This window comes from Oncorhynchus gorbuscha, linkage group LG25, assembly GCF_021184085.1.
Source record: "Oncorhynchus gorbuscha isolate QuinsamMale2020 ecotype Even-year linkage group LG25, OgorEven_v1.0, whole genome shotgun sequence".
Taxonomy (NCBI): domain Eukaryota; kingdom Metazoa; phylum Chordata; class Actinopteri; order Salmoniformes; family Salmonidae; genus Oncorhynchus; species Oncorhynchus gorbuscha.
Window position 1 is genome coordinate 8,329,930 of NC_060197.1, and position 18,376 is coordinate 8,348,305.

At 41.5% G+C, this 18,376-nt stretch overlaps 1 protein-coding gene across 5 annotated transcripts in view; it reads left to right on the forward strand.

Annotated features, from left to right (window-relative positions):
• The first annotated feature begins 1,083 nt into the window (after positions 1-1,083).
• LOC124013792 (muskelin) overlaps positions 1,084-18,376 on the forward strand; it is a 37,152-nt gene continuing 19,859 nt past the window's right edge. Inside the window, exons 1-8 of one of the 5 annotated variants that reach the window (XM_046328316.1) lie at positions 1,084-1,194; positions 12,137-12,206; positions 13,841-13,983; positions 14,076-14,164; positions 14,337-14,446; positions 15,052-15,244; positions 15,641-15,775; positions 15,968-16,033. In XM_046328316.1, coding sequence (XP_046184272.1) covers positions 1,115-1,194; positions 12,137-12,206; positions 13,841-13,983; positions 14,076-14,164; positions 14,337-14,446; positions 15,052-15,244; positions 15,641-15,775; positions 15,968-16,033 — 886 coding nt within the window. In that variant the 5' untranslated portion in view covers positions 1,084-1,114. The other 4 variants (XM_046328317.1, XM_046328318.1, XM_046328322.1 and 1 more) reach the window with 4 other exon arrangements.

Consider the following 18,376-nt stretch of genomic DNA (forward strand, 5'->3'; position numbering starts at 1 on the left):
AAGCCTGGTTGACGCTCGGAAAGTCATGGCTTTTATTGTTTTCAGTAATTGATGTACAATTATATGAGGCTTTATTTATAATACGATTATTGTTGTTGCAATAATATAATAGCCTAATAGTAAACCACTAAATAGTTTACTGTTCTGCATACACAGTTATCCAGATGTTATAGCGTGTGCAGCAAAATGCTTGTCTTACTAGCTCATAACAGTGCAGAAAAATGTCAAACAACCACACAAATAATCAGAAACTAGAAATCAAGATCGAATCAGTGCAGTAATTGCCCCATAGGTTGGACAGTCACGGAGAGAGAAAGAGAGGTGTGTGTGTGTGTGTGTGTGTGAGGGGGAGGGGGCAGTTATTATCTCATGCTGACTGGAAAGGGTTATGAGGATTCATGTGCCCTGTGACTTTCAGGCTGGAACTGAGATCATCAGGGAAGATGACATAAACATGAAGCAGTGACTCTATTATCCTGTGATATCCTCATCATCGGGAGTTTGGTGGGAAACACAATGGGAACTAAAAGATATGGGCTTATGTTAAAAATGAATAAGGAAAACCAAACACAGGAGGAAACATCAGTCCTGCTTGTGTAAGGTAATACCGGTTACATATCTTTGAGAGATACAGTATTTCAAACATATTCTAAATTCTATTGATGCTGTTCAGTGTCTCAACGTGCAACAAATATGAGACAAGCCTATACTGAATAGTTTCTAAAAGTTTCTAAACTATATTATATCTGCAGGTAAAATAGGTGTCTGGAAAAACCTATTGCGATGAACACACACACACACACACACACACACCCACACACACACACACACACACACACACACACACACACACACACACACACACACACACACACACACACACACACGAACACTAAGCCAAATGGAGGCAGTCTGGTTGAAATAACTTGGTCCAAGTGTTCCCTGCACATTTCCAGGGTCACTAATCATTATCATGTCCTCATAAATATTTGGAACAGTTTTGTCTATTTTTGAACTTGACCGATGTAACCAAAAGCATTAATCGAATTAAAGTGTATTGTCTCTTTAAGAATTGTCACTCGAGCCTTTGCTGCTTGTCATTTTCTGCAACAAGATGGCGGTCGTTCCAGAGAACAGGGTCCTCTCCTTCAGTGTTTTTAAATGGAGCTCTTATTCCTCCACATATTTACCAGAGTGAGTAATACACACATACGTTGACCACATGTATGTATTTGTTTTCGTGGCTGCAGGTCTCATTAACTGCCACAGTGCATCGAATCGTCTCTCCACGGCCTAGCTTGACTGCGAGCTAACTACTCCACCGTTAGGCAACGGGGATAACGTTAGCTGTTTAGATTTACTTGAGTAAACAAAATGCACGCATAGCCAGCTAAATTGATTATTTTTGTGTACTGTGTGACGTTTTGTCGTGCACTGTAAAGCCGATATTGTTAACTATCTAACAGCTATACTAACGAGTTGGCAAAAAAAGCTAGCTAGTTAAGTTAGCGAACTCGCAAACTAGACGAGCATGCCACCACCACTAAGTTAGTAGCCAAAACCACTCATTACTTTTTATATTAGCTAGTTAGCTAAATAGTTAACTAAAAATACAAGATAGCTACTTTTTTCACCTACACGTTTTGTAGGCAAGTTTAGTCTTGACTGTTCTGTACCCGTTCGTGCAAAGGGAGAACTAGCTAACGTTAGTATGTCTCTATGGCATTGCTTGGGTAACCTTACACCATAGGAAATGTCTGTACAGTCAGCTATTTATGGAACTTATTATCCCGCTCTTTTAACGCGTGCAATTGCATTTTTCAGCACGAATTAGCTTGGAACAGGCTGAAAATGTGTCTTGGGCTGCGTTTACACAGGCAGCCCAATTCTAAAAAATAAATAAAAAATCCACTAATGGGTATTTTGTCCTTACCCATAAATATTTTTCAAAGCTGATCTGATTGGTCAAAAGACCCATTAGTGAAGAAAAGAAGAAGATTTCGTCTGCCTTTGTAATTGCAGCCTTGAAGACAGTAGTACCACTGCCTCTGTCACAATACCATTCCATGTTTGATGATGATGTGAGAGGTCATCATCAGTAGGCCTAATTTGCTCAGGCCAATGCCGGAACAAATTAGGAATGCCATTCAGGTCACAGTCCATTTAGTTTTCAGATGTAAGAAACACAAGCTAATAGTGTAATCACAAAATGATAGTAGATTTATATTAAGAAGCAAAGTGACAACTGCATCGTTGTCATCAACATTGTTGTATATGCTGCATGGACCATGCAGACTGAACGCAAGTGTCTCGTGGTTAAGGGACAGCAAATGTTGGTCTGTGTGGAAAGTGGATGGAGAGTGACAGTGGTGAAAGATGACTCAAGTAGCGAAGTAAACTATAAAAATGGACGTTACACACTGCGTATCACATTTAACAAACAAAAACATTCAAATACCGTTATAGAAGGTGAAGTAAAAACCAAAACCGGTCCGTGCATCAATACCGGTATACCGCCCAGCCCTAGCAATGGATAATGCAGATTGCATTCATCATTTCACATGTTAGATAATTTTTAATTATAAATCTTACCAGTACTAGTTTCGCAAAACAGTGGTTTGAGGCACACGTGTGTTTTGTTTTTAATAAAGAAGCACAACAGCAAAATAGGAGCTTTGCATGGTGAGTCACTCCTGCAGCGCAACTTAAATGTGGTGATCAAGTTACACTTGTATGAAATTCACTACTAATGTTTTCCAGCTATATATCTTATAACTATTAACCTGTTCTGCTAGCGGAACCCCTCGCCAACAGCCAATGAAATTGCAGGGTGCCATATACAAATCAACAGAAATAAAAATTCTCAAACATACAAGCACCATTTTATAGCTAAAATTCTCGTTAATCCAGCCACAGTGTCTGATTTCAAAAATGATTTTACAGCGAAAGCTCCACAAACGATTGTTAGGTCACCACCAACTCACAGAAAAACCCAGCCATTTTTCCAGCCAAAGAGAGGCGTCACAAAAAGCACAAATAGAGATATAATTAATCACTAACCTTTTGATGATCTTCATCAGATGACACTCATAGGACTTCATGTTACACAATGCATGTATGTTTTGTTCGGTAAAGTTCATATTTATATCCCAAAATCTTATTTTACATTGGCGTGTTACGTTCAGTTGTTCCAAAACATGCCGTGATATTGCAGAGAGCCACATGAATTCACAGAAATACTCATTATAAATGTCGAAGAAAATACCATTTTTAGACATGGAAATATAGATACACTTCTCCTTAACCTCTTGCGCCGAGCCATCCCGGATCCGGTATCGTGACTACAGCCTCAAGCTCATTACCATAACGCAATGTTAACGATTTCTAAAAATCGCAAATGAAATGAAATAAATATGCCTGCTCTCAAGCTTAGCCTTTTCTTAACAACACTGTCATCTCAGATTTTCAAAATATGCTTTTGAACCATAGAAAATCAATCATTTATGTAAGAGTGTTGATGGCTAGCTTAGCATTTAGCGTAGCATTTAGCACGCAACATATTCACAAAAACCAGCAAAGGAATCAAATAAAATAATTTACCTTTGAAGAACTTCAGATGTTTCAATGAGGAGATTCTCAGTTACATAGCAGATGTCCAGTTTTTCCTGAAAGATTCTTTGTGTAGGACAAATCGCTCCGTTTTGTTACTACGCATTTGGCTACCGAAACTAACCGAAAATTCAGTCACCTAAACGTCAAACTTTTTTCCGAATTAACTCCATAATATCGACCGAAACATGGCAAACGTTGTTTCAATCCTCAAGGTGTTTTGTCAAATATCTCTTCATTGATATGCCGTTCATGGAAGCATGGTTTTTCTCAGAATCCAATGGAAAAATACCAGCAGCTGAGTTTTGCGCACCAATTTCCACGCAGGACACCGTGCGGACACTTGGCAAATGTAGTCTATTATGGTCAATCTTCCAATGATATGCCTGCAAATACATCACAATGCTCCAGACACCTTGGGGAAACGATAGAAAGGGTAGGCTCATTCCTGTCGCATTCACAGCCATATAAGGAGATAATGAAAAACGTAGCCTCAGAAATCCTGTTCATTTCCTGGTTGCAGAAACATCTTGGTTTTGCTTGAAGCTTTTGTTCTAGGGCACTCACAGTGAAAATCTTTGCAGTTCTGGAAATGTCAGAGTTTTCTTTCCAAAGCTATCAATTCCATGCATAGTCGAGCATCTTTTCGTGACAAAATATTGCGCTTAAAACGGGCACGTCTTTTTATCCAAAAATGAAATACTGCCCCTAGAGTCTGAAGAGGTTAATGCAACTGCTGTGTCAGATTTTTTAAAATAAACATTACAGAAAAAGCATAATCTGAGAACGGCGCTCAGGGCCAAACCAGAAACCAGAAAGAAGAAATATCCGCCATGTTGGGTAGTCAACATTATTCATAAATAGCATTAGAAACAGTCACTTACCTTTGAAGATCTTCATCAGAATGCACTCCCAGGAATCGGAGTTCCACAATTAATGCTTGTTTTGTTCGATAATGTCAATCATTTATGTCCATTTATGTCCAATAGCTTCTTTTGTTAGGGCGTTTGGTAAACAAATCCAAATGCGCGATCTGGTCCATTCGGACGAAATGTTCAAAATGTTCAGAAAGTTATATTACAGGTCGAAGAAACTTGTCAAACTAAGTGTAGAATCAATCTTTAGGATGTTTTTATCATAAAAGTTCAATAATGTTCCAACCGGAGAATTCCATTGTCTGTTGAAAAGCAATGGAACGACAGCTACCTCTCAAGTGAAAGCGCGTGACTGAGAACGAGGCTGTAGGCAGACCACTGACTCAAAGAACTCCCATCCGGTCCCTCATCACATGAGAAGCCTGAAACAAAGTTCCAAAGACAGTTGACATCTAGTGGGAGCCTTAGGAAGTGCAACATAACCAATATCCCACTGTGTATTCAATCGGGGTGAGTTCAAAAACTACAAACCTCAGATTTCCCACTTCCTGTTTGGATTTTTTCTCAGGTTTTTTGCCTGCCATATGAGTTCTGTTATACTCAGACATCATTCAAACAGTTTTAGAAACTTCAGAGTGTTTTCTATCCAATACTAATAATAATATGCATATATTAGCATCTGGGACTGAGTAGGAGGCATTTCACTCTGGGCACGCTATTCATCCAAAAGTGAAAATGCTGCCCCCTATCCCAAAGAAGTTTTAAGTGAACTATTTAAGATATACCAAATAAATTCTCTTCAGCTGGGTTTTGCTACATAACTTGTGAATATTGCTAAATAGCTCATGTTAACTAAGATTGCAAGATCAAGCTTCTTGGTAGCAGCAGCAGAGAAACCCCTGCTGCCTAATATTTGTTTTGCGCATGCTGCAAACTGCGTTTTAAGATGCTTGCATAACTTTGAGCTGAGTTGTCTGTCCAAGTAGTAAATATTTGCATGTGCTCGTTAACATTTACCTAGCATCCGCTATGAGAACTTTGTACTTACCAGATTGCTAACAAGTACTTTCTTTGGGGCGTTTTTTATGTTTGAAAAAATTAAATCATAACTTGTGTGCACTACTGTAATACAGTCTATCACGGAATGGCACAGTCATGGTATGTAAATCTGGATACCGCTGAACCCTGATCATTGGTCTCTGTACTACATAGAAATGCATAGTTCTACACAAATGTAGAAATATGCAATATCATCCTTTGCATATATAGGTATTATTTGACACACTGGCTATTATTCTAATGAGCTCCGCTCCCAAACACGACCAAATTTGGTTGGTCCGGACTGAACCAAATCTGATCTAATCATGGACGTCTATGTTTCACAAGTTTAGGCATCAAATTACAGTACAGTAGAGTTTAGTACAGTAGTGTCATATAGTACAGTACATTATACCTTACTCTAGTGTGCTCTACGTTACTCAACCTTTTGTTGTCCACTGTTTTCACCCTCTTGCTTTGACAACCAAATGACAGAAAAATAAAACAAATGAGCTGAACATAAGGGGGGACAGTAGGTGACTAACTGTAGTTTGTGACTACTCTGACTTAGTAACAGTATTACGAGTTTTAATCCGTTAATAATTCATAAACTGAAATGTATATCAGGAAAAACACCAACTAACCTAATTGGTAGGTCTACCTTTACTTGTTACTTCTGTGAACCACAGACCACATGTTTTATACATGAGCGTATCATAAGGTGAATGCACCAATTTGTAAGTCGCTCTGGATAAGAGCGTCTGCTAAATGACTTAAATGTAAATGTAAATGTATCGGTGCAGTATTTTACTTTGGGGGGGTAAGTCAATCAAATTAAATACAATTTATTTAAAAAGGCCTTTCTACATCAGCAGATGTCACAAAGTGTTTTTATAGAAACCCAGCCTAAAAACCCAAAAGGCCAGCTATGAAGTTGGTTTGGAAAACTCCCTAGAAGGCAGAAACCTAGGAAGAAACCTAGGGAGGATCCGGGCTCTGAGGGGCAGTCAGTCCTCACCTGGCTGTGCCAGTTGGAGATTATAAGAGTATGTGGCCATTCAGGCCAGCTCAAGATGCAAGTGCCTTGGTTAAGGCCACAATGGCAAGAGATGCTATATCAGTGGCGGTTTTAGCATGTAAATCTGGGGGGGGGGACGAGGGACACATGCCAGCAAAGACGCAACACTGAACAATACTGAACAATACATTAATTTTAACGGTGACAGTGACCCACAAACTGTTAGGACCTACATAAAGCAGTTCCAACAGCAGTCCCAACACCTTACCACTGCTACATCTGGCTATCAGTGGAGGCTTGTCTGGCAGCGAAACAGTTCATTCAGCCTCATTTACTGCCCTTAAAAAAAAAACAGCTCATATGGCTGACTTGCTTAAACAAATGTGTTTTCTACTGACAACTGACATGTCCCCTTATGCCATAGTTTGCACGACAAGCGGATAAGAGGCAATCCGTAATTTCTGTTAAGACATTAATGAGCGAGCTAGGACAGACGTAATCAAATCAAATTTTATTTGTCACATACACATGGTTAGCAGATGTTAATATAATAATAATAATAATAGATGTTAATGCGAGTGTAGCGAAATGCTTGTGCTTCTAGTTCCGACAATGCAGTAATAACCAACAAGTAATCTAACTAACAATTCCAAAACTACTGTCTTATACACAGTGTAAGGGGATAAAGAATATGTACATCAAGATATATGAAAAAGTGATGGTACAGAGCAGCATAGGCAAGATACAGTAGATGGTATCGAGTAAAGTATATACATATGAGATGAGTATGTAAACAAAGTGGCATAGTTAAAGTGGCTAGTGATACATGTATTACATAAGGATGCAGTCGATGATATAGAGTACAGTATATACGTATGCATATGAGATGAATAATGTAGGGTAAGTAACATTATATAAGGTAGCATTGTTTAAAGTGTCTAGGGAAATGATGTAAATATATCACATCAATTCCCATTATTAAAGTGGCTGGAGTTGAGTCAGTGTCAGTGTGTTGGCAGCAGCCACTCAATGTTAGTGGTGGCTGTTTAACAGGCTGATGGCCTTGAGATAGAAGCTGTTTTTCAGTCTCTCGGTCCCAGCTTTGATGCACCTGTACTGACCTCGCCTTCTGGATGATAGCGGGGTGAACAGGCAGTGGCTCGGGTGGTTGTTGTCCTTGATGATCTTTATGTCCTTCCTGTGACATCGGGTGGTGTAGGTGTCCTGGAGGGCAGGTAGCTTGCCCCAGGTGATGCGCCGTGCAGACCTCACCACCCTCTGGAGAGCCCTACGGTCGAGGGCGGAGCAGCCGCCGCACCAGGCGGTGATACAGCCCGCCAGGATGCTCTCGATTGTGCATCTGTAGAAGTTTGTGAGTGCTTTTGGTGACAAGCCGAACATAGTCAATATAACTATTTGCTCAGCACTTTGCTCAGCATTTGCTCAGACAGAATTCAGTATTCTCTCTGTATACCAAGTCACCTGTAGGATAAATAAAGGGGGCATATAAGCAGACAATGAAAGCTCTTACAATATATGATGACATTTCTGTGAAACATGCTATAGGCTACATGTGCACCACCAAGTCAGAACAGTAGGCTAAGTTATGAGGTGGAAATGGACCAAATTATTAGGGTGAGGCACATGGGCTGCTAACACAACATACACTTAGTATTACTTTCTTATCCACAGTATACATATCTTCCTGGCATATTACATAATTTATGTAGCAGCATACAATACATTTTTGGACTCATCTTGTTGTGCCTTGCTCACTTGAACAGGAAGGTGGCTTGGCGGTCCTTTTGGGCAAATTTTGTCATTGAGTCTGGCATTCTCTGGATATTTGGTGCTTTCAAGACAACTGGGAACTCTGGGGGGAGTTGTGAATCATGAAGACGTCAGTGATCTTCAAGTCGTCGCTCTAGAAAGAGGCCCGAGTTCCGAATTTCACAATTCCGAGTTGGATGAAAGTTCAAAACGTTTCTTCCCTGTCGTCGCTCGTTTTTCCAGTTGTCTTGAACTCACTGAAGTCAGATTTTGCAGTTCTGGGTTAACAGTTGTTTTGGGCGCAGCATAAATCATGTTTCATTAACAGCATGGCCAATGTTGAATGTTTATCATTTTAAACTAGGTAAAGAGACCCTTAATCTTGGACTTGGGACCCACTGCCACACCACTGAATAGCAGGATATTGATTGCTTTGCAAGGCTTGCAGTTAGTAGAGGTCGACCGATTAATCGCAATGGCCGGTTTTCATAACATTTACATTTACATTTAAGTCATTTAGCAGACGCTCTTATCCAGAGCGACTTACAAATTGGTGCATTCACCTTATGACATCCAGTGGAACAACCACTTTACAATAGTGCATCTAAATATTTTAAGGGGGGAGGGGGTGAGAAGGATTACTTTATCCTATCCTAGGTATTCCTTAAAGAGGTGGGGTTTCAGGTGTCTCCGGAAGGTGGTGATTGACTCCGCTGTCCTGGCGTCGTGAGGGAGTTTGTTCCACCATTGGGGAGCCAGAGCAGCGAACAGTTTTGACTGGGCTGAGCGGGAACTGTACTTCCTCAGTGGTAGGGAGGCGAGCAGGCCAGAGGTGGATGAACGCAGTGCCCTTATTTGGGTGTAGGGCCTGATCAGAGCCTGGAGGTACTGAGGTGCCGTTCCCCTCACAGCTCCGTAGGCAAGCACCATGGTCTTGTAATTGTAATGTAACAATCTGAAATCGTTATTTTTGGACACGGATTTGGCCGATAAAAAAATGTTTTTTGTGTGTGTTTTTTTAACACCTTTATTTAACTAGGCAAGTCAGTTAAGAACACATTCTTATTTTCAATGACAGCCTAGGAACGGTGGGTTAACTGCTTCGTTCAGGGGCAGAACCGACAGATTTTCACCTTGTCCGCTCGGGGATCCAACCTTGCAACCTTACAGTTAACTAGTCCAACGCTATAACCACCTGCCTCTCGTTGCACTCCACAAGTAGACTGCCTGTTACGCGAATGCAGTAAGCCAAGTTGCTAGCTAGCATTAAACTTATCTTATAAACAATCAATCAATCATAATCACTAGTTAACTACATATGGTTGATGATATTACTAGTTTATTCAGCGTGTCCTGCGTTGCATATAATCTGACTGAGCGGTGGTAGGCAGCAGCAGGCTTGTAAGCATTCATTCAAACAGCACTTTCGTGTGTTTTGCCAGCAGCTCTTCGTTGTGCGTCAAGCATTGCACTGTTTATGACTTCAAGCCTATCAACTCCCGAGATGAGGCTGGTGTAACCGAAGTGAAATGGTTAGCGGGGTGCGCACTAATAGTGTTTCAAACGTCACTCGTTCTGAGACTTGGAGTGGTTGTTCCCCTTGCTCTGCATGGGTAACGCTGCTTTGAGGGTGGCTGTTGTCGTTGTGTTCTTGGTTCCAGCCCAGGGAGGAGCGAGGAGAGGGACGGAAGCTATACTGTTACACTGGCAATACTAAAGTGCCGATAAGAACATCCAATAGTCAAAGGTTAATGAAATACAAATGGTATAGAGGGAAATAGTCCTATAATAACTACAACCTAAAACTTCTTACCTGGGAATATTGAAGACTCATGTTAAAAGGAAATACCATATGTTCTCATGTTCTGAGCAAGGAACTGAAACGTTAGCTTTCTTACAATGGCATATATTGCACTTTTACTTTCTTCTCCAACACTTTGTTTTTGCATTATTTAAAACAAATTGAACATGTTTCATTATTTATTTGAGGCTAAATTGATTTTAGTGATGTATTATATTAAGTTAAAATAAGTGTTCATTCATTATTGTTGTAATTGTCATTATTACAAATAACATTTTAAAAAACAGCCCAATTAACCGGTATCGGCTTTTTTGGTCCTCCAATAATCGGTATCGGCGTTGAAAAATCATAATCGGTCGACCTCTAGCAGTTAGCCACTGATTCCTTCTAAACCATTCATGGTTGAATTTGAGATTTCCAACTTTTTGTGTGATGTTTATGTCCAATAGCCGAGGAGCACCGATACGTTTTACCTTTAATTTCACTTCATTATTTATCTTCATATGACAAGGATTAAAAAGGATTGCCACTTCAAATGTAACTCCATGGCAGCACCCAGGGGGCTTGAATTTTCTAGCTCTACTCTTAGACTTGGCGGTGACGTAGTGTCCCCATGAGTGACAGAACACTGAGCCAATCACGGTGCAACACTGCATATTTTCTGCTGGCTTGCCCCGGTGCAACACTGCATATTTTCTGCTGGCTTGCCCCACCACCACAGAAAGCACTGAACTAGGATGAACACCTGCATTTTGGAGCTGCCTTAAGTATGCGGTTTTATTAACTTATTTTTCTACATTGTTTGCAAACTGATATGTGACACAATAACATGCAAAAAATGTGGGGCTCAAAGCAGGCTCTGCACCACGTGCCCCGAATGACAGGTTGCCAGTTTACTGTATAATACATGGGAGGAGAGAGCAGCATCCTTCCATTGTCAATACCAGTGACAGTGAATGTTATTTTGCAAAGTGTGTGGGGGGGGGGATTTGGGGTCTTGAGCTTTCAGACAAGTTTAACATTTATTTTTTATTTTTTTAATGTCAAGCCCAGGAGAGAAATTAGAAGCTATCTTAAAGATATGTGGGTTTTTGGTAACAGAATTACAAGGCACAAGGCAATGTTTCTTAAGCTTAATTTCTCCTAAACTAAATGTGTGTTGATATAAGTTCTTAACTTCAATAATATTATTGTGTTTTGATGTATTTCTAATACCTTTTTAAAGACATGTTCCGGTACCTTGGCAACTACTTAAACCTCCTGCTTTGGGCTAGATGTGTCAATGTTTAGTTCATACATGCAGAATCACTGTCTCACTTCAATTAGCCACGAAATTCCTAGTTCGAAAGGAACTGTTTTTCTGGAAGCTGTGCTGCGCTATTTTCCCCCAAGTGGATCTGCCCCCTAGCAATTCGTGTTCAACCAATGAGCTTTAGCCCCTCACCATATGAGACAGCAAGCAAGATACACAACAGTACAAGATACCCGCACGGCAGAGCGAGTGAGAGAGCAGTGACATGTTGCACATACATGTGACGTAGTATGCAATTTTCAGGGACCACTTTTGCCTATATGAAAGTACCAGAGAGTCCATCTAAGATCCATTTTCCTTCTGTTTGACCAGAAATCAAAGCCAGTACTTATGCCTTATGCCTTCTGTAGCTCAGTTGGTAGAGCATGGCGCTTGTAACGCCAGGGTAGTGGGTTCGATTCCCGGGACCACCCATACGTAGAATGTATGCACACATGACTGTAAGTCGCTTTGGATAAAAGCGTCTGCTAAATGGCATATATTATTATTATTATATTTTAAGATGGAAAATGTATCTATGCTTTCATTTCCCCAAAATATACACGCTTAGCTTTTTTTGACTCCCAATTTGATACGCTGCTATGAACTCCCTGCACATGTGGTGCTCATGGGTCCTGTTGACATGGATATTACCCTATTCCTTTGCTCACAACAAATGGTTGTATGTTGGCTGAAACATGTCCTTTCTCCCATCTTTCCCTTTCTGTGTGTAGAAACATTTTGGTGGACAAACCCAATGACCAGTCCTCCAGGTGGTCGTCTGAGAGCAACTATCCTCCACAGGTAACGTCTGCTGTGCCCCGCCCACATAGACACCTGTCTCATACTTAGGCCTACCTGTCACTCACACACCTTCCATGCCTTGTGCATTACCTGTCTTGGGATGGGGCTCTTCTGTAGAGGGTCTGTGCCCAGTTGCATACAACATCCGTGTTCTCAATTCACTGGTGGCTGCAAAATAGACGGGTTGGTTGTCTAGCAACAAAAGCATTCAACTATGGGGCAAAACAGACTGCGTTGGCTTAGATTGACGACATGTAAACTATATTTAGTCTCCAGAATTTATTGAAAACATAAATACATTTGCACAATGTGCACATGTTGCCTCTCAAATACATTTGTTACACTTGTTGGATAGCTAGCTAGTGAATTTGAGCCTTTTTAGCATTGACATGAAATCAGGCAAAACACCTCAAAACAAGACGTGGTATAGTTCAAGAAAAAGATTAAACTAGTTGAAACGAGTCACTTACGATTCCCCACATAGCAGTTTCTTGTCATTGTTGGTAGCTATCTGGCCATCCAGTCATAAAATCCACAGACTTCTGCCCCATTGAAGTGTCAGCTGACAATGCACGCATCTTCAGTATGCATCTTGCATTTGCACTTTTGGGAATAGGATGTTGCCCAGCGTAGCGTGTTTGACTGTGTTGTGGTTACGGGCAGAGGAAATTAAAAGTTTGTTTTTGCTGAAAGAGGAAACTAAGCATGTCTGTCTTAACTACCTAAGCTAGACATTGAAGTGTGGTAGAGGCAAAACTCCACTCTATCTGTTTAAGTCAAATATTTTTCACACAATAAAGATGTTGAACTCTCATCAACCCCTTTTATCCTTTCAAAGAGATGGAGGTTGTGGAGAGGTAAAGCCATGACAATAATTATACTGAACAAATGATAAAGCTATACCCCATTGCAAAGCTTATTTTCTTTATTCAATAAATGAAGATGGAGTCTTTTCATTTAAATATTTTATAATGGTTTCTGTGGCAACAAGAAACGACAAATCATTGAGATACGGGTCTTTTCATTATCAAGTGTGCCATGTTTTTAGGTGACGGGACAGGACTGTTTTGGAAAAGAAAGATCGATATACCCAAGCCTAGGAGTAATCCCTCTGTGTTAAATGTACCCTAGGCGATAACCTAATGAGATGCAATATGTCTGCCTTTATTATTGATGAAAACTGTTGAAGATGGAACCGTATCAGAGGACCCATTAGTAAGCCCAGCAGATGCACTCCGGTAGTGGATGGTTATTGCTCACTCACACAGCCATTTAAACCCACAGGATTTGTAGAAACATGGGTCTCCAGGGATTGTGGGTTGCCTGGTTTCCAGGAAAGCAGATTTAATCGATGTTCCATCTGTGCTGCTCTATCCCCTCTGTCTCTCCCAGAGCGCTCAGGCCAGTGTCCTGTCCTGTCGGTAGCAGATATGCCCAGGCTAGTTACCACTCCAATGACCTGTGAACAGCAGCTCTCCTCTGCGGTCTGTGCCATCTGCAGTGTTGTGAGACATGTTCGGAGAGCAGTAGAATGAAAACTGCAGTGTCATGTGTTGATCATATAGATCGGACACTGCGTTATGAGTTATTGTGAGAGACCGCTGATCAGATTCTCCCCTCTATTTTCCCTCCAGTACTTAATGTTGAAAATGGAAAGGCCAGCGATCGTTCAAAGCATCACCTTTGGGAAGTATGAGAAGACTCACGTGTGCAACCTGAAGAAGTTCAAAGTGTTTGGTGGGATGAGCGAAGAGAACATGACGGAACTCCTGTCCAGGTAATGGGCGAGGGCAGAGGGACCGTGAAGTGTTATTCTTTATTGTATAAATAACCTACCTTCCTGTCTGTACCATATTTATTCCTCTGCAGTGGCCTGAAGAATGACTACAACAAGGAGACCTTCACCTTGAAACACAAGATCGACGAACAGATGTTTCCCTGCAGATTTGTTAAAATAGGTGAGTTTGGAAATGGAATGGGGCCCAAGGCTTGGGCCTACGTGTTGTACAGACTCTGTCCAGCTTAAATGATTAGAGTGAAGGGATGCTACATGGCTGGAGATGGAAATAAGTCAAACTGGTGAAATAGTTGATGACTTAAATTATAGACCGTTCTCTTTGTCTCTCTCAGTGCCTCTGATGTCTTGGGGGCCCAGTTTTAACTTCAGTATCTGGTACATTGAGCTGCATGGCATAGAGGAACCTGATGTAGTGCAGCCCTGCCTTAACTGGTACAGCAAGGTGAGCCTGCCTCTGAGACGCTCACATACACAGTTGGTTAAGGGAGAGTGTGTTACTTAAGCAATAAGGCCAGAGAGGGTGTGGTATTTGCAGAGTGTCTGGATACAGCCCTTAGCCATGGTATATTGGCCATATACTACAAACTCCAGAGATGCCTTATTGATATTATAAACTGGTTACCAACGTAATTCGAGCAGTAACAATAATATTTTCTCATACCTATGGTATACGGTCTGATATACCATGGCTGTCAGCCAATCCGCATTCAGGACTCGAACCACCCAGTTTATAATTAAGCAATGAGGTGCGGTATAGGCTGTTCTTAGGTACGATGCAACTCGGATTGCCTGGACACAGCCCTTAGCCATGGTATATTGGCCATATACCACAAACCCCTGAGGTGCCTTAATGCTGTTATAAACTTGTTACCAACATATTTAGAACAGTAAAACATGTTTTTTTTGTCATACCCGTGGTATACGGTCTGATATACCACAATATGAAGTATACCATTTGTGATGTAAAACATTGAACAAAGATGGAGCCAATATTACAGTGAGTTTGTTCCCTCCCACCCCCTTGGCCCCTCCCCTGTATTCCTCTAGTACCGGGAACAGGAAGCGATCCGCCTGTGCTTGAAGCACTTCCGGCAGCATAACTACACAGAGGCCTTTGAGTCGCTGCAGAAGAAGACACGCATCGCGTTGGAACACCAAATGCTGACACACCTCCACGACCGCCTGGTACTCCGGGGAGACTTTGATGCCTGTGAGGAGCTCATCGACAAAGCCGTCAAAGGTCCTGACACCCACACCTCCTCAAAGACCGATGGGGGCTGGACCTACTGCCCTGTACACATCAACTTCAATACAACTACATGACCTCAATCATCATGCTAACTACAGACCTCTACCATTCCATGACTGCGATCTTGAAACCTAGCTCGGCTTATATTTAGCTCATAAATTCAGTGGATAACATAGTGATTCATTATTTACACTATAGACCCATATAACCCATGTATCTATACATTACCTTTTCATTTTATCAGATTGATTTGAAACCACAGGGTGTGGCAATGTCATCCTGACATACTTTCTTTTTAAGGTTGAAAAGGTAACAAAACTATTCATTTCTATCTCCTGGCTAAAATAATCTGGACAATCTTCCCGTGTTTGACCTTTTCCTCTGTAGACGGTTTATTTAACCAGTACATCAGCCAGCAAGAGTACAAGCCAAGATGGAGTCAGATCATCCCCAAGAGTAACAAAGGTACAACCGCCCAAGAGCCAAGCCCAGATGACATGAACAGTGAGACAAACTACTCAAGTAGGAAATGTGTTCTCATTAACAAAATGCTATGGTATGCTGTACACTACCGGTCTATAGCGATTAATCAATTTTTTCCCCCGCCCCCCCTTTCTCTTCTGCTCTATTTTCCTTCAACACTCCATCCCTCACCTACATCTTATTCCCTCCTTTCCCTCAACCCTTTTCTCCTGCTCCCATCGCTCTCTCCAGGTAATGAGGATGACAACAGACCAGGGATGAGGGGAGGTCATCAGATGGTCATCGATGTTCAGACAGGTGAGGCATGCTGGCTAAAACCACACCTAGACAACACCCCCTATAATGTCGCCGATTACTTCAACTGGAATTCTTCCTCTTCCAAATGTGTTTTACAAACTGGCCTTAAAGGCCCCCACCAGAGGGCGATGTCATTCTGGTCCTTCAGCAGAAATTGACGTTTAGGTTCCACCTCTGCAGAATGACGCAGGCTGCTAATATATATTCAAGAATTGGGGGTGGGAATGCCGTGGGTGCTTTCCACATGGAGTGGACAAATAACAACAATTGGGGAACCAACAGCTGTCAGTGTGGCTAGCTAGCATGCTAACCTTATCCGGCTAACTAATGTTATCTGTTGCTACACTGCATTCAAAAGATTAGGCAGCTAGGCTATGGCTGGTTCTGGAGTTGGATTTGTCATAAGAATGTAGGGAAAACTTTGCCACAGGTGGATAGGGTAAAGCAGTGTCTTTGCAATCTATTGTATCTTCAAAGGTTTGTCATTGTTCATAAATTGTGGCGGGGAATCTGCCATAGAAATGGAAAGAATAAGATGACGCTCTGGTAATATGGATAGCCTAACTATCGGGTGCAACTTTCACTTTCCCCTCCAGTTTTATCATTAGAATGTGATACAAAACGAGGCAACGGTGTGCTTTAGGACCATGCGGATGCCTCCGAGCGGTCGAGTAGGCTGTTTGGAGTGTTTATCCAACTGGTTAAGACCAAAGTTGCGTTCCTGCCAACTATTGAAGGGTGTGGACTAGACCCATTTTTCTACATTGTAATGGACACGGGGAAACCTTTGGTAGGCTCTTACCATAGTTCTCACAGCTAGTGGAGGTGAAATGATAGGCTGCAATGCCTGCGTGCCGCAAATGATATGTAACACCCTGAGCGCATCGAACACAAAACACTAATACTTGATGTAACAACAGCACAAGCTAGATAAACAAGTTTGTGGGCACTTGATTTCTAGCAGCACCAATCAAAGCAGTGGAGTGTGTTCAAAACCATTCATCTTGCAGGGAGCGTGATTCCAAAATGCAATCATATCACACGCAATTCTAAATAAGTGCAAGTTGACAATTTATCCAATGAATGGATAGTGCGCCATGGCTCAGCCTACACTTGACTGCCTATGGTTAAAAGCTGTAGCCAGAGAAGGAAGAGGACGCGAGACACCCCACTCACTGTTTTTCTTTCTTTCTGGTTCAATAAAAGTCAATGAAGTAAGTAGACCAGACCCAGCTGCTGTTGCATTGGTGTCTGTGGGAGACTCAACCCATTAACCAGACCGGAACTGACAATGTTTTAAAATGTAATTGTAGCCAAATATTCTCTATATATTGCTCAGCTTAGTTAAGACTTGCAAACTTTGCAGGTGTTTCTGATTAATAAACAATGCAATGCTGGTGGGTGGTACCATTTGATGTAAAACCCAGCCCTGAAATGAAACGTGTGCACGTCATTTCATAGGAAAGGACACAGCATTGGCACGAAGTGGGCAGTTTGGAGTTGTCACTTCAAGCCCAAATATATTCTACTTTGATTAAAACAATGACTTATTGACTTTGTTGTCCAACGTCATTGGTAAGCTCTTGCGATCGTCTTTCAACTCTAAAAAAGTGGATTTCTACTGCTGTGGGCGTATAAGACATATTATTGCCTTTTTAAAGCTGTTTTGTAGAAGACACAGTGGTTATTTTAGTGCTTTAATGTTTTGGTGGCTTACTTGCCTGTAGGGGTTTGTAAAGACAAAGGCTTGTAATTGTGCACGTGTGTATACAGGCTGTGAGAAGCCTTGCATCTCACTGGTCTGTCTCTCAGGCTCCCAGACACTGAGTACTGTGTTTTTGGCCAATCCAGATGACCTAGAGTAACCCCCCCCCCCCCCAACCTACAAAAACCTCCACACAGTCTGCACGCCATGCAAACATTACCCCTGTGTGCTGCTCTGCTGATTTGCCATGGTTACGGCCCATTGAAACTGTGCACCGCTGTGTTAATTATGCACTCAAGCTACTCAATTCAGGGGTTCTTCAGGACTTCTGGAATGGAATGTAACTATCTGTTTACTACAGTTGAAGTGATGATTTCCTCCCAAAATTCTCATGATTGCACTCAGTATGGCAGTATGTAGTCTAAGTGTTTCTTGAATAGCCTTTTTCTACTCCTTAACCCTTTACACTCATGGTAGCAATTGAAAGGGGAAATCATCGGACCAAAGGTGAGAACACAGCAGTCAAGCGTTAGATTAAGACGTCTAACTGGTGTATGGAAGTGGCCACACAGCTCTCCGAAGTGTGCACAGTTACTAAATCATTTCAATTCACTTTTATGGCTCAAGGAAAGAGTTTT